Below are 20,182 nucleotides of genomic sequence, written 5' to 3'. Positions count from 1 at the left end.
TTTCCATAAGATATTTAATAGCAGCATGATCTGTTTGAATAGTTACTTTAGAATCAACAATATAAGATCTGAACTTATCACAAGCAAATACAACTGCTAAAAGCTCTTTTTCAGTAGTATCATCATTTCTTTCAGCATTGTCTAGAGTCTTACTAGCATAATGAATAACATTTAATTTCTTATCAACTCTTTTCCCTAGAACAGCACCTACAGCATAATCACTAGCATCACACATAATTTCAAAGGGTAAATTCCAGTCAGGTGGTTGAACAACAGGTGCAATGACTAATGCTTTCTTAAGTATTTCAAATGCTTCTACACAATCATCATCAAAGACAAATGGTATATCTTTTTGCAATAAATTAGTCAGAGGCCGAGAAATTTTTGAGAAGTCCTTAATGAACCTCCTATAAAATCCAGCGTGACCAAGGAAACTTCTTATACCTTTGATGTCCTTGGGACATGGCATCTTTTCAATAGCATCAACCTTGGCTTTATCAACTTCAATACCTCTTTCAGAAACTTTGTGCCCCAAGACAATACCTTCATTAACCATAAAGTGGCACCTTTTCCAATTCAAGACAAGATTAGTTTCTTCACATCTCTGCAAAACTCGATCAAGATTGCTCAAGCAATCATCAAAAGAGGAACCATAGACGGAAAAGTCGTCCATGAAAACCTCACAAATCTTTTCACAAAAGTCAGAGAATATATCCATCATGCATCTTTGAAAGGTAGCAGGTGCATTACATAAACCAAAAGGCATACGTCTATAAGCAAAAGTACCAAAAGGGCATGTAAAAGTAGTCTTTGATTGATCTCTAGCCGACACAGGTATTTGAGAGAAACCAGAATAACCATCTAGAAAGCAATAGTGTGTATGTTTGCATAATCTTTCTAGCATTTGATCAATAAAAGGTAAGGGGTAATGATCTTTCTTAGTAGCTTTATTTAATTTGCGGAAATCAATTACCATCCTATAACCTGTGATAATTCTTTGTGGAATCAATTCATCTTTATCATTAGGAACAACAGTAATACCTCCCTTCTTAGGGACACAATGGACATGACTTACCGACTCACTATCAGCAACGGGATAGATTATACCTGCCTCCAGAAGCTTTAGTATTTCTTTTCTTACCACTCCTTTCATTTTAGGATTCAGACGTCGTTGAGGATCACGAACTGGTTTGGCATCTGCTTCCAAATTTATTTTATGTTGACATAGAGTGGGACTAATGCCCTTAAGATCATCAAGAGTATATCCAATAGCATCACGATGCTTCTTCAGAGTTTTCAATAATCTTTCTTCTTCATGCTCTGAAAGGTTAGCACTAATAATAACAGGATATATCTTCTTTTCATCAAGATAAGCATATTTAAGATTATCAGGCAACGGTTTAAGCTCAAACACGGGATCACCCTTGGGTGGAGGAGGATCCCCTAAAATTTCAACAGGTAAATTGTGTTGCAGAATAGGTTCCTGTTTAAAGAATACTTCATCTATTTCCCTTCTTTCATTCATGAACATATCATTTTCATGGTCTAGCAAATAGTGTTCTAAAGGATCACTAGGAGGTACGGCAATAGAAGCAAGACCAATAATCTCATCCTTACTAGGTAATTCTTCCTTTACTAAATTTAGAGAAATTAAACTCATGAACCATATCATCCAAGCCAATAGTAACAACATTCTTTTTGCAATCTATCCTACATTAATAGTGTTCAAGAAGGGTCTACCAAATATAATGGGACAAAAGCTATCTTGCGGAGAAGTAAGAACAAGAAAATCAGTAGGATATTTAGTTTTCCCACACAAGACTTCAACATCTCTAACAATTCCAATTGGTGAAATAGTATCTCTTTTGGAAAGTTTAATCGTGACATCAATACCTTCTAACTCAGCAGGTGCAATTTCATTCTTAATTTCTTCTTATAAAGTATGCGGTATAACACTAGCACTCGCACCCATATCACATAAGCCATGATAACAATGATCTCCTATTTTAACCAAAATAACAGGCACGCCTACCACAGGTCTATGTTTATCTTTAGCACAAGGTTTAGCAATTTTAGCAGTTTCACCTTCGAACTGAATAACATGCCCATCAATATTATCAGACAAGAGATCTTTAACAATAGCAATATTAGGTTCTACTTTAACTTGCTCAGGAGGTGTATAAGTTCTAATATTGCTTTTACGAACAACAGTTGAAGCTTTAGCATGATCCTTTATTCTAACAGGGAAAGGTGGTTTCTCAACATAAGAAGTAGGAACAATAGGATCATTATAAGTGACAGTCTTTTCTTCAACTTTAATAGGTGCAGTTACTTTTACTTCTATGGGAGGATGATATTTAAACAACTTCTCCTTAGGGAGATCAACATAAGTAGCAAAAGATTCACAGAAAGAAGCTACTATCTCAGGGTCAAGTCCATACTTAGTGCTAAACTTACGGAAAATATCGGTATCCATAAAAGATTTAACACAATCAAACTTAGGTGTCATACCTGACTCCTTACCTTCGTCGAGGTCCCAATCTTCAGAGTTGCGTTTAATTCTATCCAATAAATTCCATCTGAATTCAATAGTCTTCATCATAAAAGAGCCAACACAAGAAGTATCGAGCATGGTTTGATTATTATGAGAAAGCCGAGCATAAAAACTTTGCATAATTATTTCTCTCGGGAGCTCATGATTGGGGCATGAATATAACATTGATTTAAGCCTTCCCCAAGCTTGAGCGATGCTTTCTCCTTCGCGAGGCCAGAAATTATATATATAATTGCGATCACGATGAACAAGATGCATAGGGTAATACTTTTGATGAAATTCCAGCTTCAATCTTTTATAGTCCCATGATCTCATATCATCAAATAGCCTATACCATATCAATGCGTCTCCCTTCAAAGATAAAGGGAAGACCTTCTTCTTAGCAACATCATCGGGTATACCTGCAAGCTTAAATAACCCACAAACTTCATCCACATATATTAAGTGCTCATCAGGATGCTTTGTTCCATCTCCTGTAAAAGGGTTATCTAGCAGTTTTTCTATCATACCCGAAGGATACTCATAAGGAATTTCATTTTCAATAGGTTAAGTAGGTTGAGGAGCAACTCTTTGCTCTACTGGACGGGGTGAAGATACCCCCAACAAGCCCCTCAGAGAATTACTTTCCATAGTAACAAGTGACAGTAAATTTCAGCACACTATATAATTTTTTCCTTACCAAATTCCACCTACCAAAGGCGCTACACTCCCTGGCAACGGCACCAGAAAAGAGTCTTGATGACCCACAAGTATAGGGGATCTATCATAGTCCTTTCGATAAGTAAGAGTGTCGAACCCAACAAGGAGCAGAAGGAAATGATAAGTGGTTTTCAGCAAGGTATTCTCTGCAAGTACTGAAACAAGTGGTAACAGATAGTTTTGCGATAGGAGGAATTGTAATGAGAAACAAGTAACAAAAGTAAATAAAGTGCAGCAAGGTGGCCCAATACTTTTGTAGCAAAGGACAAGCCAGGACAAACTCTTATAATAGGAAAAGCGCTCCCGAGGACACATGGGATATCGTCAAGCTAGTTTTCATCACGTTCATATGATTCGCGTTCAATACTTTGATAATTTGATATGTGGGTGGACCGGTGCTTGGACGCTGTTCTTACTTGAACAAGCATCCCACTTATGATTAACCTCTATTGCAAGCATCCGCAACTACAACAAAGGTATTAAGGTAAACCTAACCACAGCATGAAACATATGGATCCAAATCAGCCCCTTACGAAGCAACACATAAACTAGGGTTTAAGCTTCTGTCACTCTAGCAACCCGTCATCTACTTATTACTTCCCAATGCATTCCTCTAGGCCCAAATAATGGTGAAGTGTTATGTAGTCGACGTTCACACAACACCACTAGAGGCTAGACAACATACATCTTATCAAAATATCAAACGAATACCAAATTCACATGAATACTCATAGCACGACTTCTCCCTTGTCCTCAGGAACGAACGTAATTACTCACAAAGCATATTCATGTTCATAATCAGAGGGGTAATAATATGCATATAGGATCTGAACATATGATCTTCCACCAATTAAACCAACTAGCATCAACTACAAGGAGTAATCAACAATACTAGCAACCTACTAGCACCAATCCCGGACTTTGAGACAAGAATTGGATACAAGAGATGAACTAGGGTTTGGAGATGAGATGGTGTTGGTGAAGATGTTGATGAAGATTGCGCTCTCCCGATGAGAGGAGCGTTGGTGATGATGATGGTGATGATTTCCCCCTCCGGGAGGGAAGTTTCCCCGACAGAACAGCTCTGCCGGAGCTCTAGATTGGATCCGCCAAGGTTTCGCCTCATGGCGGCGGAGTTTCGTCCCGAAAAGTTCCTTCTTTATTTTTTTCTCATCGAAAGACCTCATATAGGAGAAGATGGGCGTCGGAGAGCCACCAGGGGGCCCACGAGGTAGGGGGGCGCGCCCCCCACCCTCGTGAGCAGGGTGTGGGCCTCCTGGCCTTCATCTTTGGCATGGATTTTTCTTTATTTCTTTTAAGACGTTCCGTGGAGTTTCAGGACTTTTGGAGTTGCGCAGAATAGGTCTCTAATATTTGCTCCTTTTCTAGACCAGAATTCCAGCTGTCGGCATTCTCCCTCCTTATGTAAACCTTGTAAAATAAGAGAGAATAGCCATAAGTATTGTGACATAAAGTGAAATAACATTCCATAATGCGATAAATATCGATATAAAAGCATGATGCAAAATGGACGTATCAACGATGGCGACGGATTCCCCTCTCCGGAGCCCCGAACGGACTCCAGATCAGCCCTCCCGATGAAGATTAGGGCTTGGCGGCGGCTCCATATTGTAAAACGCAATGAATCATTCTCTTTATTTTTTTCTCCTCAAACATGAATATATAGAGTTGGAGTTGACGTCGATGGAGCCTCAGGGGGGCCATGAGGCAGGGGGCGCGCCCGCGCGCCCTGTACCCTCGTGGACAGGGTGTGGGCCCCCTTATGATGATTCTTTCACTAGTATTTTTTTATAAATTCCAAAACGTGTCTCCATAAATTTTCAGGTCATTCTGAGAACTTTTATTTCTACACAAAAACAACGCCATGGCAATTCTGCTGAAAACAGCGTCAGTCCAGGTTAGTTCCATTCAAATCATACAAGTTAGAGTCCAAAACAAGGGCAAAAGTGTTTGGAAAAGTAGATACGTTGGAGACGTATCAGGCTTCGGCCTAGGGCGCCACTCGTCGGTGTCCGATTCGGAGTCATCTGTAAGGGACGTCCTCCCTTTCTTGGACGCTCCGCCTCTAGATCGGTGGAGGCTACCCTTTTCTTCTTCTTCCCCTTAGGGGGAGTTGCTCTCTTCTTCCTCCTCTTCCTCTTCGTCAGTGGAGGAGAGGGTTCCGGTGTCCTCAGATACTATGTCCGAAGCATCCTTACAGCGGAGGCCGCTCTTGGCCTCCTTGCCCTTCTCCTTGGCTTTCTTTTTCGGCGCCTGGTACAGCGCCGTGACCAGCATCCTCGTCAATAGAGGAATAACTGGGTCTTCGGGCAGCGGAGCCGGACAATGAATCCGGTCCACTTTCTTCGTCCAGCCCTGCAAAAGTAAATGGATGGTTTATTGTGCTCCTTGGATTCGCAAAGTAAGGTTATCGAAGAACTTACGAGGGGCGTAGCATGGGTGCTGTCGTAGCCGAGGTCTTCGGTTGTCTCCGGCCATGACTTCTGGGTCTTGAAGAGCACCTTCCACATGTCTTCGTGCTTTGTTCCGAAGAACCGTTGCAGGGTCCGGGGACAGGCAACTTCCACATGGGCTCTTGACGCGCCTGACAGGGTAGAATCCGGCGGAAGAGCATCACCTAGATCACGCTAGCGAGGCTGGTATTTTTATCTACCATGCTCTTGATTTGCTTCTGTAGCACCGTTACCTCATCAGACGACGCCCAGTCCAGGCCCTTGTTGAGCCAGGATATCAGCCGCATCAGGGGGTTCGAACTTGAACTCCGCAGGAGCAGCCCATGTGGAGTCACGGGGCTCTGTGACATAGAACCACCCCTGCTGCCATCCCTTCACGGTCTCCACGAAGGTGCCCTGGGGCCAAGTGAAGTTGGGCAGTTTGCTCACCATAGCACCACCGCAATCTGCGTGCTGGCCATCCACCACTTTCGGCTTCACATTGAAGACCTTGAGCCATAGGCCAAAGTGGGGGGAAATACGGAGGAATGCCTCGCATACGATGATAAACGCCGAAATGTTGAGGAAAGAATTTGGGGCTAGATCATGGAAATCTAGCCCGTAGTAAAACATGAGGCCGCAGACGAAAGGATGAAGGGGAAACCCCAGTCCGCGAAGAAAATGAGGGATAAACACTACCCTCTCGCCGGGCTTTGGAGTGGGGATGATCTGCTTTTTGGCTGGAAGCCGATGGGCGATCTCCTTGGCCAAGTACCCCGCTTCCCGGAGTTCCTTGATGTTTTCTCCGTGACGGAGGAAGCCATCCACTTGCCCTGTGCTCCGGATACGGACATGGCTGGAGTACTTTCTAGGAACAGAGAGGATTGAAGCTTAGGCGCTGGAGCTTGAGGGCGGATGGGATGAGGAAGGGGAAGGAGTGGGGTAAAAGGGGGAATCTTATCTCCTTATAGAGGCAGTGAATATCATGCGTCCCCCACGATCCTTAAAGCTCGCCTATTTCCAAGGGGTCGTGCAAAACGACACGGTTGGGTTTCCCAAACCCGTATTGATGAGAATCCTGTAATAAGGGGGCACGATCTCTGCTTTGACAAAACGTGTCTTCGGTGGTTGCGTCTCGAAACGCGAAACGGGAGGCCAAAAACGGTTTGAAATAATAAAATGGCCAGACGTAACGTCTCACCAGTGAAATCTTCAGAAGACAGAACTTATTTGTATTCTGCCCTTGTAATTCAGAGGTATGACTGTTGTACAAAGCCGAATATAGTACTGATGATCAACTGCTTTGAAGTGTTTGGAGGAGGAACCCGCCTTGCAATGCCGAAGACAATCTGCGCGCCGGACAGATCGTCATTGAAGACTGGTTCAGAGGCAACTAAGGGAGTCCAGGATTACGGGGTCCTTGGGTGTCCGGGCTATGTGATATGGGCCGGACTAATGGGTCGTGGAGATACAAGACATAAGACTTTTCCCCGTGTCCGGATGGGACTCTCCTTGGCATGGAAGGCAAGCTTAGCATGCGGATATGAAGATTCCTTTTTCTATAAACCGACTCCCTACAAACCCTAGTCCCCTCCAGTGTCTATATAAATCGGAGGGTTTAGTCCGTAGAGGCAATCACAATCATAATCATATAGGCTAGACATATAGGGTTTAGCCATTACGATCTCGTGGTAGATCAACTCTTGTACCCCCTATACTCATCAAAGTCAATCAAGCAGGAAGTAGGGTATTACCTCCATCAAGAGGGCCCGAACCTGGGTAAAAATCCTGTCCCGTGTCTCCTGTTACCATCGATCCTTAGACGCACAGTTTGGGACCCCCTACCCGAGATCTGCCGGTTTTGACACCGACAACTGTGAATTTGGTACTCATTCGATATATTGATGAGATGTATGTTGTCTTTTCCTCTAGTGGTGTTATGTGAACGTCGACTATATGACACTTCACAATTGTTTGGGCCTAGGGGAATGCATTGGGAAGTAATAAGTAGATGATGGGTTGCTAGAGTGACAGAAGCTTAAACCCTAGTTTATGCATTGCTTCGTAAGGGGCTGATTTGGATCCATATGTTTCATGCTATGGTTAGATTTATCTTAATTCTTCTTTCGTAGTTGCGGATGCTTGCGAGAGGGGTTAATCATAAGTGGGAGGCTTGTCCAAGGAAAGGCAGCACCCAAGCACCGGTCCACCCACATATCAAATTATCAAAGTAACGAACGTGAATCATATGGGCATGATGAAAACTAGCTTGACAACAATTCCCATGTGTCCTCGGGAGCGCTTTGCTTTATATAAGAGTTCGTCCAGGCTTGTCCTTTGCTTAAAAAAGGATTGGGACACCTTGCTGCACCTTAGTTACTTTTGTTACTTGTTACCCGTTATGATTTATCATATCACACAACTATCTGTTACCGATAATTCTAGTGCTTGCAGAGAATACCTTGCTAAAAACCACTTGTCATTTCCTTCTGCTCCTTGTTGGGTTCGACGCTCTTACTTATCGAAAGGATTGTGATAGATCCCCTATACTCGTGGGTCATCAGACGTTAAGACAACTTTCCTTAACGGAGAGCTAGACGAGGAAATTTACATGCAACAACCAGATGGCTTTGTAGTAAATGGTTAGGAAAGGAAGGTGTGCAAGCTATTGAAATCTCTGTATGTCCTTAAACAAGCGCCCAAGCAATGACATGAGAAGTTCAATAGAACTTTGACATCAGTTGGCTTTGTTGTTAACGAAGCTGACAAATGTGTATACTATCAGCATGGTGGGGGCAAAGGATTTATACCATGTCTGTATGCCGATGACATGCTAATATTTGGGACTTAACTTAGAGTCATTGAGGAGGTCAAGACTTTTCTATCTCGTAACTTTGAAATGAAAGACCTGGGTGCGGCTGATGTTATCTTGAACATCAAGTTATTGAGATATACTGAGGGTGGAATTACATTTCTGCAATCCCACTATGTTGAGAAGATTTTAAGTTGTTTTGGATATTCAGACTGCAAACCTTCTACAACATCATATGATCCTAACGTGCGGATTCAAAAGTTTGAAGGCATGGTTGTTGATCAATTGAGATACTCTCAAGTGATTGGTTCACTCATGCACCTAGCTTGTGCTACTCGACCTGACATCTCACTTGTTGTGTGCAAACTGAGCCGGTTTGTTCCCAATCTAGGAGATGTGCACTGGCATGCTATTGAACAAGTGATACGTCTCCAACGTATCTATCTTTCCTAATGCTTTTCCTCTTGTTTTGGACTCTAATTTGCATGATTTGAATGAAACTAACCCCGGACTGACGATGTTTTCAGCAAAACTACCATGGTGTTGTTTTTGTGCAAAAATAAAAGTTATCAGAATGGAATGAAACTTTGCGAGGAATTTTTATATAATATATAAGAATTTATGGAGCCAAGACCTACCGGAGAGGCCCCCCTGGGTGGGCACAACCCACCAGGGCGCGCCTCCTCTCCTGGCGCGCCCAGGTGGGTTGTCTCCACTTGGTGGCCCTGCTGACCCTGAAACCAACGCTATAAATTCCTATTTTCGGAGAAAAAATCAGGGAGAAAGAATTATCGTGATCATGAGACAGAGCCACCACCAAGCCCTGTTCTTCCTCGGGAGGGCAGATCCGGAGTCCGTTTGGGGCTCCGGAGAGGGGGATCTTCGTTCTTCGTTATCACCAACCCTTCCCCATCGCCAATTCCATGATGCTCCCCACCGGGAGTGAGTAATTCCTTCGTAGGCTCACTGGTCGGTGAGGAGTTGGATGAGATTCATCATGTAATCGAGTTAGTTTTGTTAGGGCTTGATCCCTAGTATCCACTATGTTCTTAGATTGATGTTGCTATGACTTTGCCATGCTTAATGCTTGACACTTTGGGCCCGAGTGCCATGATTTCAGATCTGAACCGTTTATGTTATCACCATTATATTCATGTTCTAGATCCGATCTTGCAAGTTATAGTCACCTACTACGTGTTATGATCCGGTAACCCCGGAGCGACAATAACTGGGATTTCTTTCGGTGATTACAGTAGTTTGAGGAGTTCATGTATTCACTATGTGTTAATGCTTTATTTTGGTTCTCTATTAAAAGGAGGCCTTAATATCCCTTAGTTTCCAATATGGACCCCGCTGCCACGGGAGGGTAGGACAAAGATGTCATGCAAGTTCTTTTAATAAAGCACGTATGACTATTTACGGGATACATGCCTACATTATATCGATGAACTGGAGCTAGTGCCATATCGCCCTAGGTTATAACTGTCTCATGATGAATATCATCCAACAAGTCACCGATGCAATGCCTACGAATTTATCCTATATTGTTTCTGCTAAGTTACTACCGCTATCATCACTGTTATGCTTGCTATAAATAGTGCTATCATTGTTACCGTTACTATTGCTGCTGCTACTATTATCAAAACTATCATACTACTGTGCTACTGATCACTTTGCTGCAGATAATTAATCTCCAGGTGTGGTTGAATTGATAACTCAGCTGCTAATACCTTCAAATATTCTTTGGCTCCCCTTGTGTCGAATCTATAAATTTGGGTTGAATACTAAAAACTGTTGCGATCCCTTATACTTGTGGGTTATCAACAAGTCATGCGTTATTTGCAAGGTACCGTGAACTACGTAATTTACTATATTTGGTACCCAATGGTACTTGAGGGGTATAGTGATTCGAATTGGATATCCGATGCTGATGAGATGAAAGCCACAAGTGGTTATGTGTTCACACTTTGTGGTGGTGTTGTTTCATGGAAGTCTTGCAAGCAGACGATCTTAACAAGATCGACCATGGAAGCAGAACTCACATCATTCGACACATCATGCGTCGAAGCAAAATGGCTTCGAGAGCTTTTGATGGATTTGCCAGTGGTTGGTAAGCCAGTCCCGACTATCCTTATGAACTTTGACAATCAGAGAGTGATTGGCAAGGCAAAAAGTTCAAAGGACAACATGCAATCCACAAAGCACATAAGAAGAAGATTGAAATCTGTTCGACATTCAAGAAACTCTTGAGTAATAGCGTTGAATTATATCCAGACGGCTAAGAATCTAGCATATCCCTTTACAAAAGAGCTATCACGTATTGTGATAGAAAATGCATCAAGGGAGATGGACATGAGACCCACGTAAGGTACCATGGGGGTAACCCAACCTATGTGATCGGAGATCCCATGAATTAGGACAACAATCCAGCGGTCAACTGGTGAGAGTATCCTTACTAAACCACTCCGTTGAAGATGTTATACTCTCGCAATCTGTAAGGCAAGTTGAATTTTTTCTTAATGTGTTTCAAAGCTCGTGTAAGCAATATGCTATCCTACATACCATTCTTTGAAAGAGCACACCTATGTGAGCCCGGCTGTTGGTCACAGAATATGAGATAGGGTAATCTCTAGAAAGCTCATGAACAAGTTAGGAGTAATGACTAATAATCTTCACCAGTGGGGTTTGCCTTTGGCAGCCACGTATCAGCTAACAAATAGGCGAAACTTCTGCATGCTAAACTGACAACTCAAGGCATAGTCCATTGTTTAATTGTGAAGAAGTCTAATCGTGTTGCTCTAGGTGGAAGTTCAACTTAACAATCTGCACTAGAAATTTTGGTATATCAAAACATTGTTTGGAACAAATAAAAAACTAATGTGCCTCGAGATCTGGTGGGGGTTTATTGGATTATAGATCGGATTTGGCCCATATAAGACAATAATCCGTGGTTAATCTCTAAGCCCCATTTAGGTGCATGAAAAGTGGTGCGAAGTTTATTACCATAATGCTAGTGGAGTGAGAGCGAGACCCCTTTATTAGGGCCGCTCTACCATATGCCACTAGGAGCTTGAGAAGAGGAGTTGTACACGCGCACTCCTCCTTCGCCGCTCGTCTCGCCACGCCACGCCATGCCTCATCATGATGCACGTGTCACAGGTTGCGGGAATGAGCCGAGCTGAGCTTAAACCCATGCGCTTTATTTTTGCCAGTCAGAAATGGTTCCCAACTGAAGTGCCACTGTCCAAGATGTTGGACCGTGGGTTGTTCGCGGACACGGTCGTGGGCCTGAGCCCAAACCCATCTACCCGACGACCTATATATTTAAGGAGTTGGCCAGTACGGCCGACACACACTCACTCCCTCCTCGCGCAACCGTGCCCGCTATCTATCATTTCTCTCACTGTGCTGCTTTTGATGACCCCATCGCGGCGACCGCGTGCAGAGTTGGTTGGCAGAGCAAGTGCCTCCGAAATCCCGTCCTTTGAGGTCCTGCTCAGGAGAAGAGCAAATTTTTCGAGAGCGTAACGGCATGACCACTCCCGACCCGTCCCCATCCCCATCCGCCTCTGTTTCGACTACTTCCCCTGCATCGACTTCATGGCCGCCGCCGCCGCCAAGAAAAAGGCCGCGAACGACGCCAAGGCTACCGCCGCGCCGCATTGGCCTGGCCAACCAGAGTGTATGACTTTTGTATCCCCTACTTAACCGTTCATGTGCTAACTGCATACTCTGTGTTCATAGATGTTTCGTTTCTATATACTGTATGTGCTCACATGCTTAGCTTTCGGTATGAGCTGCATATTGCGATTGCCATGTTTGTTATCTACTCGTGATTAGACTAATCGAAAAAGTGATAATATTTCCAACAATTGTCTAGAAAGGTTTGTTTGTTCATTGAATATCCAAAGAGGAATTCAGGTTGTTAGGCAAAAAGAGATTTAAAATCGTGACAAATAGCATGATTCGCCCCTGCGTGGGCATAAAAGGCTAGATTCGGAGAGAGGGGAGGAGAGGGACGTATGTGCAAAAATATAAAGGAGCGGTGCCAATCAGCTCGCACGAGAATCCTAATCCACTTGAAAATCCTTCTTTTCCCTTGCGTTGAGAAGAAACCAAGAAGCGAAAATCGGCACCGTTCCCGTCGCCGCCTCGTCGCCTCCGTCGCCCGTCTTCCTTTTCCGCCGATTCGTGCCAAGGCGAGTCCGCGCCCACCACCACCACCACTCTCCTTCCCACTGGCTAGGGTTTTCGGTTTCTAGAACCTCACGCCCGCCCGCCCGCCCGCCCGCCCGCTCCATGCAAGCCCCGCCGCTCGCCGCGCTCGCCGGAGGCGCCTGGGCCTCCCATCGACCTGCCATATTAGCGGCGCCGGCGAGCCTCCGCCGTCCCAGGCGCGGCGCCCTCCGGCTGCCCGCGTGGAGGGCGGCCGGAGGCGGCCGGGCCCCGCGGCTACCGGCCAAGGGCGCCGTGCTCGCCTCCGACACGGGGGCGGACGAGGAGGTCGCGGGGCCATCGCCCCTTCTCGACGTGCGCAGCGAGCAAGGTCCGCTGCTGCTCTCAAATGCATTCTTGACTCGCACATTTGTTAAGTCTCGTAGAGGAGTGATCCCAGAAATCTCATCTCACCTCGTTCTTTTTCATTCATATGAAACCATCAGTTGCATGTGGTGTGCAGAGTTCGTTCTACGCGTCAGGAAGGAAGTGGAGAGAGGGAAGTTGCGTCCGGATGTTGCCGACAACTTTGAAAACCTGTACTACAATTACAAGAATGCGGTGAATATACTTCCTGTTTCCTGTCTGGTATAGTTAGATCCTTATTCACTTACTCATGACGTATATTCTGTGATTGCTTTGGCGTCTTCAGGTCCTACAAAATGGGGATCCAAATGCATATCAGATCATGCTTTCCAACATGATGGATTTATTTGACCGCGTTCTGCTGGATGAAGAGGTCCTATTTCTATGCCCGTTACCTTCCCAATTCGCTCTCACATTTTCTCTTTGTTCCAAGATGCACTTTTACACCAATCTTCATGTTCTTTTGCAGAATCCATTTACGTTTCAGCCTTATCACAAGGCCATCAGAGAACCGTTTGACTATTACACTTTCGGTCAGAACTACATTAGGCCACTGGTAGATTTTAGGTAATGAAGAATCTGATCTGAGCATATATAAGAGGCCCTGTTTGGTTCATATAGTGTCATACGAAGTTTGCTGTACTTCTCATGGACATCTTCTGTGTAAACAGGAATAGTGATACATTATGCCTCATCAGACTCATTTGTTACAGTATGTTACTGCTTTCAAGGGTGCATATTAATTGTATTGCACATCTACTGTCACAGACCCTTACTTTTTTTTGGTCATTCACGTCCCTTCACAGTCTATTGGACAAATACATATTTAATATTCATGAGTTATGATGAAAATTCTGGATGCTGTACACATATTTCCATCGTGCTGAGGAATTTATTTTGAAGATGATAATAAATCTGTGCTTTATATTGTAATGCACAGTATCTGACCTGCAATCTCCAGTTCCTGGAAGATGTATCTGCCTATTCTATTGCAACAAGTATTTATTTTATTTTTAACTAACATTAGTCATAATATATTTTTCGTCAACAGAACAGTGGTATTTGTTAACATACTCTTAGTTTATTTTAATTACCATCATGTGGCAGGAGAGTTCCTACATTCATAATTTCATATGTATCCAAAATTGATCTTTGACCTATCAAACATGGTTTCCTTATGCTCAGGAACTCTTATGTCGGTAACATTTCTGTATTCAGTGATATGGAGAAGCAGCTTCGGCAGGTGAACTTGTCTAACCTTCGTCAAGTTTTCTCATGAAATGCCAAACACTATCTTCTTGGGCGTCAAACCTTTTTAGTATTCTAGTAAATGCAAACCATCATGATTTTTTAAGAAGAAAAGCAGAAACGCTATTATGAATCAGAAAATGGTTACCAGACTCCAAAGGTCACAAAATGGTCGAGAGAGATGTTGCTTACTTGGTGAAATAGAGCAATGTAATCAAGTTTCCATATAGATGGCATCACCAGCCGATCCTTAAATTCTAGCAGAGAAAGCGTTATAGTGCATCTTACCACATGGCACCCCCTAGCGCCATATATTTATGTATCTAACTTATGTTACTCTTTCAATTCACAATGTTAAATATTATTTACTGAACATGCATAAGCAAAATATTTTCTGATTTTTTATGTCATTGCAGGGTCATAATGTTGTTCTGATGTCTAATCATCAGACAGAAGCGGATCCAGCAGTTATTGCCTTGTCACTTGAAAGAAGCAATCCGTGGATTAGCGAGAACATAGTAAGGGAACTCTCTGAACATACTACCATTTTCTTGTGAATCATCATAAGCTAACCGCATTGGTATCAAAAACTCCATTTGCTATAGGTTTATGTTGCTGGGGATAGGGTTCTTACAGATCCTCTTTGCAAGCCATTTAGCATGGGAAGGTCAGTTTGTATAATAATGCTAAATTGTTGTTTCTGCTTTCTTCTAATCCTGTTACCGGAAAGCATCAGCCACCTAAACATTTTCTCATAACAGAAACCTCCTCTGTGTGTACTCAAAAAAGCATATGAATGATTTTCCTGAGCTAATTGAAATGAAGAGGAGGGCAAACACTCGAAGTCTCAAGGAAATGGCTTTGCTTTTACGGTACTATTTCCTTACAATAGGTGGTTATTTTCATCCTATTTTCCTGTCAGTAGCTAGCCTAATTGATGTGTATGTTTAAGCACTACAAGTTGGTGACAGTGAACTCACTTTTAGTGTAAAATATGATATGAGTTTTGGTTTAAATCTAGTGCTGGTGCAGTGAAGATTGTTCAATTGCGCTCAAAGGCAAATAGAGTTAAGGAGATAACCACATGGGCACATAAGCAATATTGACTTCATGCTCACCATCATGGAACTGGCTTTGTTCTCTTTTTAAGGGAAGACATGCTAGACTAGGATCACTTTTTGCACCAGAGGATAATGCTTATCTTTTATGATAATATGTAGTGGGGGTTCACATATAATTTGGATAGCTCCGAGTGGCGGTAGAGACCGTCCTGACCCTTTGACTGGAGAATGGCACCCGGTATGTTCTCTTCCCTGCTAGTCTATATGGTTTGGCTGTCTTATCATGTTACAGAGGTTGCTGTGTATGATTATGCACATTTTTCTTTCAATCCAATGACATTGTTGTGACAAAGGAAATGGGAGGGTACTATGAAAGAACTGCAACAAAGAGATTGATTTTGTTTTAGTTCCCCTTACCTTGACCTGTCTGCTACTTACAAAAACAAGGGCAGGCGCCGTTTGATGCATCTGCAGTGGATAATATGAGGAGGCTTCTGGAGCATTCTGGCGTTCCTGGGCACATATATCCATTATCATTGCTATGCTATGAGATTATGCCTCCACCACAACAGGTATGGACGTATGGTTACTTGCCATATCTCGCCAGTTCCAATATTTTTACTCTTTTGAATTTTTGTTTTTATCTGAACAGATTGAGAAAGAGATTGGTGAGCAAAGGGTGATATCCTTCCATGGTGTAGGCTTGTCAGTAGCTGAAGAAATAAAGTATGGGGATGTTACTGCTCAATCTCGGAATGCTGATGAGGTTTGTATACTTTCATGTTTCATTTCTGTATATCTATTGATATTCCTGCTCTAGTTTCTGTGAAGTGTTAGGCCTGTTATCGATAGGACCATTCTATATTGGTAGAACCATTCAATATTGGAAAAACTTTTGGTGCCTGCAAATAGCTGGCTATACTGATACATTTGGGCTAGTTTGTAAGCTGCACATTCTGTTTGCCTTTTTCTTGTTTGCTGAGGCAGGGCATCGTTGCGGAGCCTCTAAACAATGTTCACGTAGAAGAGTAATGTTAGATTAGCTTCTGTCGCTGTGATTGCCTTTGTACTGAGAACTACTGCTTACATCTAAACTTGGTAATGAGCCATTGTCAAAATTCATATACATAGTGTAGTCTATATGGTGGAAGTGTCTGAATATGTACGCTATTCATCAGTGGTAGGCCCTTCCATTTGGAAGTCTTCTTAGAGTGAATAGGCACAAAGCCTTAAGTCACGAATGATTGGCCTGCTTTTGTTTTTGTTTGATGGGTGGGAATCAAGTTATTGTTGCATTATTGCATAATTAGGTATTTGTTTCCACTGTTTTTTCTTCTGATTCTACATCACCAACTCTATCAATCTCCCTTGGGACTGGTGGATGGATTTCCATGTTGCATTGTGAATGTTGGTAATCTTGTAAATTTTAACTCACGCTAGCCATTCGTCTTTAGTCTGAAAGTCGGTAAATAGAATCTGCAATCGGTGGCTTTTGCAACCCATGTTGCACGCGTCTGCAAAGGTTTATGATATATCATGAGCATCTGCAAAAATAGGATCATTGGCGACCTGTTCAGGACAAAAAAGAACTATGTGAATAGTAACATGATACTATAAACCTAACTCTCCGTGCTTTAATCGAGAATGGATACAGGGTCGTCGAGCGAAACCTTTATTAGGGGGTAGACCTACCTTGTTTTGTTGACTTATTGCTTTCCAGCAAAGCGTGCCGGCCCTATCTCTAAAGCACCAAACTTCCACATTTTAGGAGATGCCCTATCTTCCCTTAAAGAGCCAGCTTATTGAATAGAGCTGTCACTCCTTACCTTACCTAAGACCCCTTCGGGATATCTTTTGAAAACCTTTTCTCTGAAAAGAAAAGATGTTTGCGATCCCTTGCCCGCTCGATTAAAGAAAGTGGGATCTGGCCTTGCATTTTTTAGATAGGGCTCCCTCACGGCATTCTTGCTCTTGCATTTGAAAGTTGAATCAGGATTCCATCTAGAGAAAGGTTCCGAATGCTAGTTTCGAAGAAAATAAAAACAGGTTTACTCCACCCCTTTTTACTTTTCAAAAAAGATTAACTAATCTAAAGAAAAACAAAAAAGGAATTCCATTGAATTGTATTTTTATTGATCAATTAGAATTGACTTCTAGAACGTATAATTGTCTAAAAAGGGCCAATATGCATACACTATTGGACCTTTTGAGTAAGACTGAAGAAGATCTTCTGAATTCTTTTTTTTTTGTCTAAATATTCAGTTAAGACCATTCCAAGGCTCCTTTTCGCCATGCATAAACTAAACCAACAACTAAGATAAGCACGAAAATCAAAGCTTCGATAAAAACGGATACACCCAATACGTCGGAACTCATTGCCCAAGGGTATAGAAAGACGGTTTCCACATCAAAAACAACAAAAACGAGCGCAAACATATAATAGCGTATTCGGAATTGTACCCAAGCCCCTCCCATGGGTTCTATACCCGATTCATAACTAGAAAGCTTCTCTGGTCCTTCACTAACCGGGTTCATTTTTTTATGTGCAGGTTATAAGTAGTCTTATTTTTAGTGAAATTTATACATTTTCTTTTCCATACAGGGCACGGGATACACCATAACCTTTATACATGATTATTTTTCTTTTCTTTTGAAAACTCGAAAGGGCCGCGTGCATTGTGGGTTCCTCATCCAACTGGTGGATAAAGATCTGCATTCCTGAAAATATCATCCTGAAAATTATTGCACAGAAAACTTAGCGTAGTGCTTGCAATTTCTTTAAGTTACTTTCAGCTTTTGCTCACTTGTATTTTTTGTTGGACCTTGTGTTTCTTTGTTTAGTGTTTTTTCTTTGTTTGATTTATTAAATACAGGCAAGGGGGACATTCTCAGAGGCTCTGTACAATTCAGTTGTTGATCAATATAATGTCCTCAAGTCTGCTATCTTTAGAGACCGTGGAGCAGTTTCGTCAAACCCTGCCATTTCACTCTCGCAACCGTGGCGATGAAACTAAGCTTTCTCAGGTTTGTTCTGTACTGGCCTGATCACCATTCGCTTCTACTCCCTCCATCCGGAATTACTTGTCGCTCAAACGGATGTATCTAGCACTGAAATACGTCTAGATACATCCATTTCAGCGACAACTAATTCCAGACGGAGGTAGTATTTGTTTGTTGCATTAAACACATACATGCATTTACCCCACTGCGACATTTGCCAGTTTGGTAATTTGACATGCGTGAGTTTGGGTTGGTGCAAAGTGCAATTTCACATGGACTTTTTGTGTACGTAGATTCCGTTTCTTTATGTTTATGCTAGTCGATCAGCAAAGAAAGTGGAGCTCATAAATGCTGTAGCAGTTTTGCATATGCAGATTGCATGAGAAATCAGAAGACCGTTGATAGCGTGCAAGAAATTGTGATTTCATATTTTTGTATGATGCATCTGATCTAGTAAGCGACCCCTGCAAAAGATAAGTGATTGTAGTAATGTATTGAACATAATAGCCATAGGAGTAACAGTTTCCATTCCTCATGTACTGCCTCGTGTTGTTCCATTCCAAAGATAATTTTCTTAGCTTAGAAGTTTATTTGATGGATTGCATTTGCATAACAAATTTGCGGCTCCTTCAATTTTCAGGCCTGGATTTCTCATTTCTTTTCGACAGAGCAGATGAACTGCTATAGTGCAACGTTGTGGGTTTTTGCTGGGAAGGCCTTAAACTTTGATGTCGTCACAGTTAGGAATGGGCTGCGACGGCGGCCTTGCAGACCCTGTAAGTTGTTGAAGTCGCGTGAAGGAAAAACCGTGTGATATGCTGCTACACCGTGTTCATTTAGTGACAAGAAGTGCGGCTGTTGTCAGTCTAATCCTAAATTGCACGGCGGAACCACCAGCAGATGATGCATGTGTTCATCTTTTGTGAAGAGCTACTGCTGTATCAGATGGCTATCATCTGGGCCAGATTGGTCCAGCAAATACAGATTGGTCCCTGGATCCTGGCAGGCAGTCGGCTCGATTTTCTTTTTGTGCTAAAAGTTAACTCGTCTTATTTTTTGATTAGTTTTGTGTACATATTAATTATTTTGCTCCGAAATTTGGAGACACAACATGATATATACATACAGAGCCCAATATGTGTCGCCTTCCTATTTGTCTCGCTCCTTACTGTTGACCTTGTGTGGATGTAACCTGTGTTTTATCTGGAGGCGTCGGTCGCTCTCGTCTGAATTTATTTACTGGAGCATTTGGATTTGGACGGCGACAGTAGGAAGATATGAATAGGTGTGGAAGAAAGATTATTTGTATGCGTGAGCGCGTTGAATTTTATAGGTCCAGAGCACGCGGTCGCATGCAGGCAGGGCTCTGAAGACGCGGCAAGCCAACACGACTGGAGTCTGAATCCTCCTCCTGATCCTGAAAGAAGGAAGATTGATTAGGCGAGCATGGTTGATTTTCTCTCGATTTCCTTCCTCAGGGAATTCTGGCTGATTTTACCGTTGAGTTTGATGAATCACCTGATGACACGATCACCAGGATTATGAAGACTATCATATCAGTAGATAAGAGCGCTGCTGTACAGGTCGTGCGGTGTCAACGCCCCTGACCCACCAGGGCCACGAGTCAGCAACGACAGCGACCGCGTCACCCACGCGCCACGGTCGTCAAGGCCCAGGAAGCCCAACCCGCGCGTCTTCGGGCCCATGTGGGCTAACTGAAGCCCATTGGCGCAGCTACTTGAAGGAGGAGGCGAGATGGCATCGGCATCCAGTG

At 42.9% G+C, this 20,182-nt stretch overlaps 1 protein-coding gene across 3 annotated transcripts; it reads left to right on the top strand.

Annotated features, from left to right (window-relative positions):
* The first annotated feature begins 12,584 nt into the window (after positions 1–12,584).
* Positions 12,585–19,562, top strand: LOC123050503 (glycerol-3-phosphate acyltransferase, chloroplastic). Of its 3 annotated transcripts, none has more exons than XM_044473296.1 (13): positions 12,585–13,064; positions 13,197–13,294; positions 13,386–13,472; positions 13,569–13,666; positions 14,285–14,342; positions 14,764–14,865; positions 14,953–15,014; positions 15,109–15,219; positions 15,568–15,646; positions 15,861–15,980; positions 16,061–16,174; positions 18,282–18,432; positions 18,769–19,002. In XM_044473296.1, exons 1-12 carry the CDS (start codon positions 12,818–12,820, stop codon positions 18,414–18,416), a joined length of 1,311 nt encoding a protein of 436 aa, XP_044329231.1. In that variant the 5' UTR covers positions 12,585–12,817; the 3' UTR covers positions 18,417–18,432; positions 18,769–19,002. The 3 variants fall into 3 exon arrangements, with proteins under 3 accessions (XP_044329231.1, XP_044329224.1, XP_044329239.1); XM_044473289.1 differs by lacking the exon at positions 18,769–19,002 and adding an exon at positions 19,049–19,562 and having other exon boundaries at positions 12,586–13,064; XM_044473304.1 differs by lacking the exon at positions 18,769–19,002 and adding an exon at positions 19,049–19,562 and having other exon boundaries at positions 12,810–13,064; positions 13,180–13,294.
* Positions 19,563–20,182: the final 620 nt, after the last annotated feature.

Source organism: Triticum aestivum, chromosome 1A, assembly GCF_018294505.1.
Source record: "Triticum aestivum cultivar Chinese Spring chromosome 1A, IWGSC CS RefSeq v2.1, whole genome shotgun sequence".
Lineage (NCBI taxonomy): Eukaryota > Viridiplantae > Streptophyta > Magnoliopsida > Poales > Poaceae > Triticum > Triticum aestivum.
This window is presented reverse-complemented; position numbering and strand designations above follow the sequence as displayed.

Bases quoted from the DNA above. Each gene is read 5' to 3' on its own strand.
- LOC123050503 (XM_044473289.1), top strand. From the start codon at position 12,818: ATGCAAGCCCCGCCGCTCGCCGCGCTCGCCGGAGGCGCCTGGGCCTCC. The intron at 13,473-13,568 runs GTCCTATTTCTA...GTTCTTTTGCAG, and splicing joins GCGTTCTGCTGGATGAAGAG to AATCCATTTACGTTTCAGCC. The intron at 13,667-14,284 runs GTAATGAAGAAT...CCTTATGCTCAG, and splicing joins AGGCCACTGGTAGATTTTAG to GAACTCTTATGTCGGTAACA.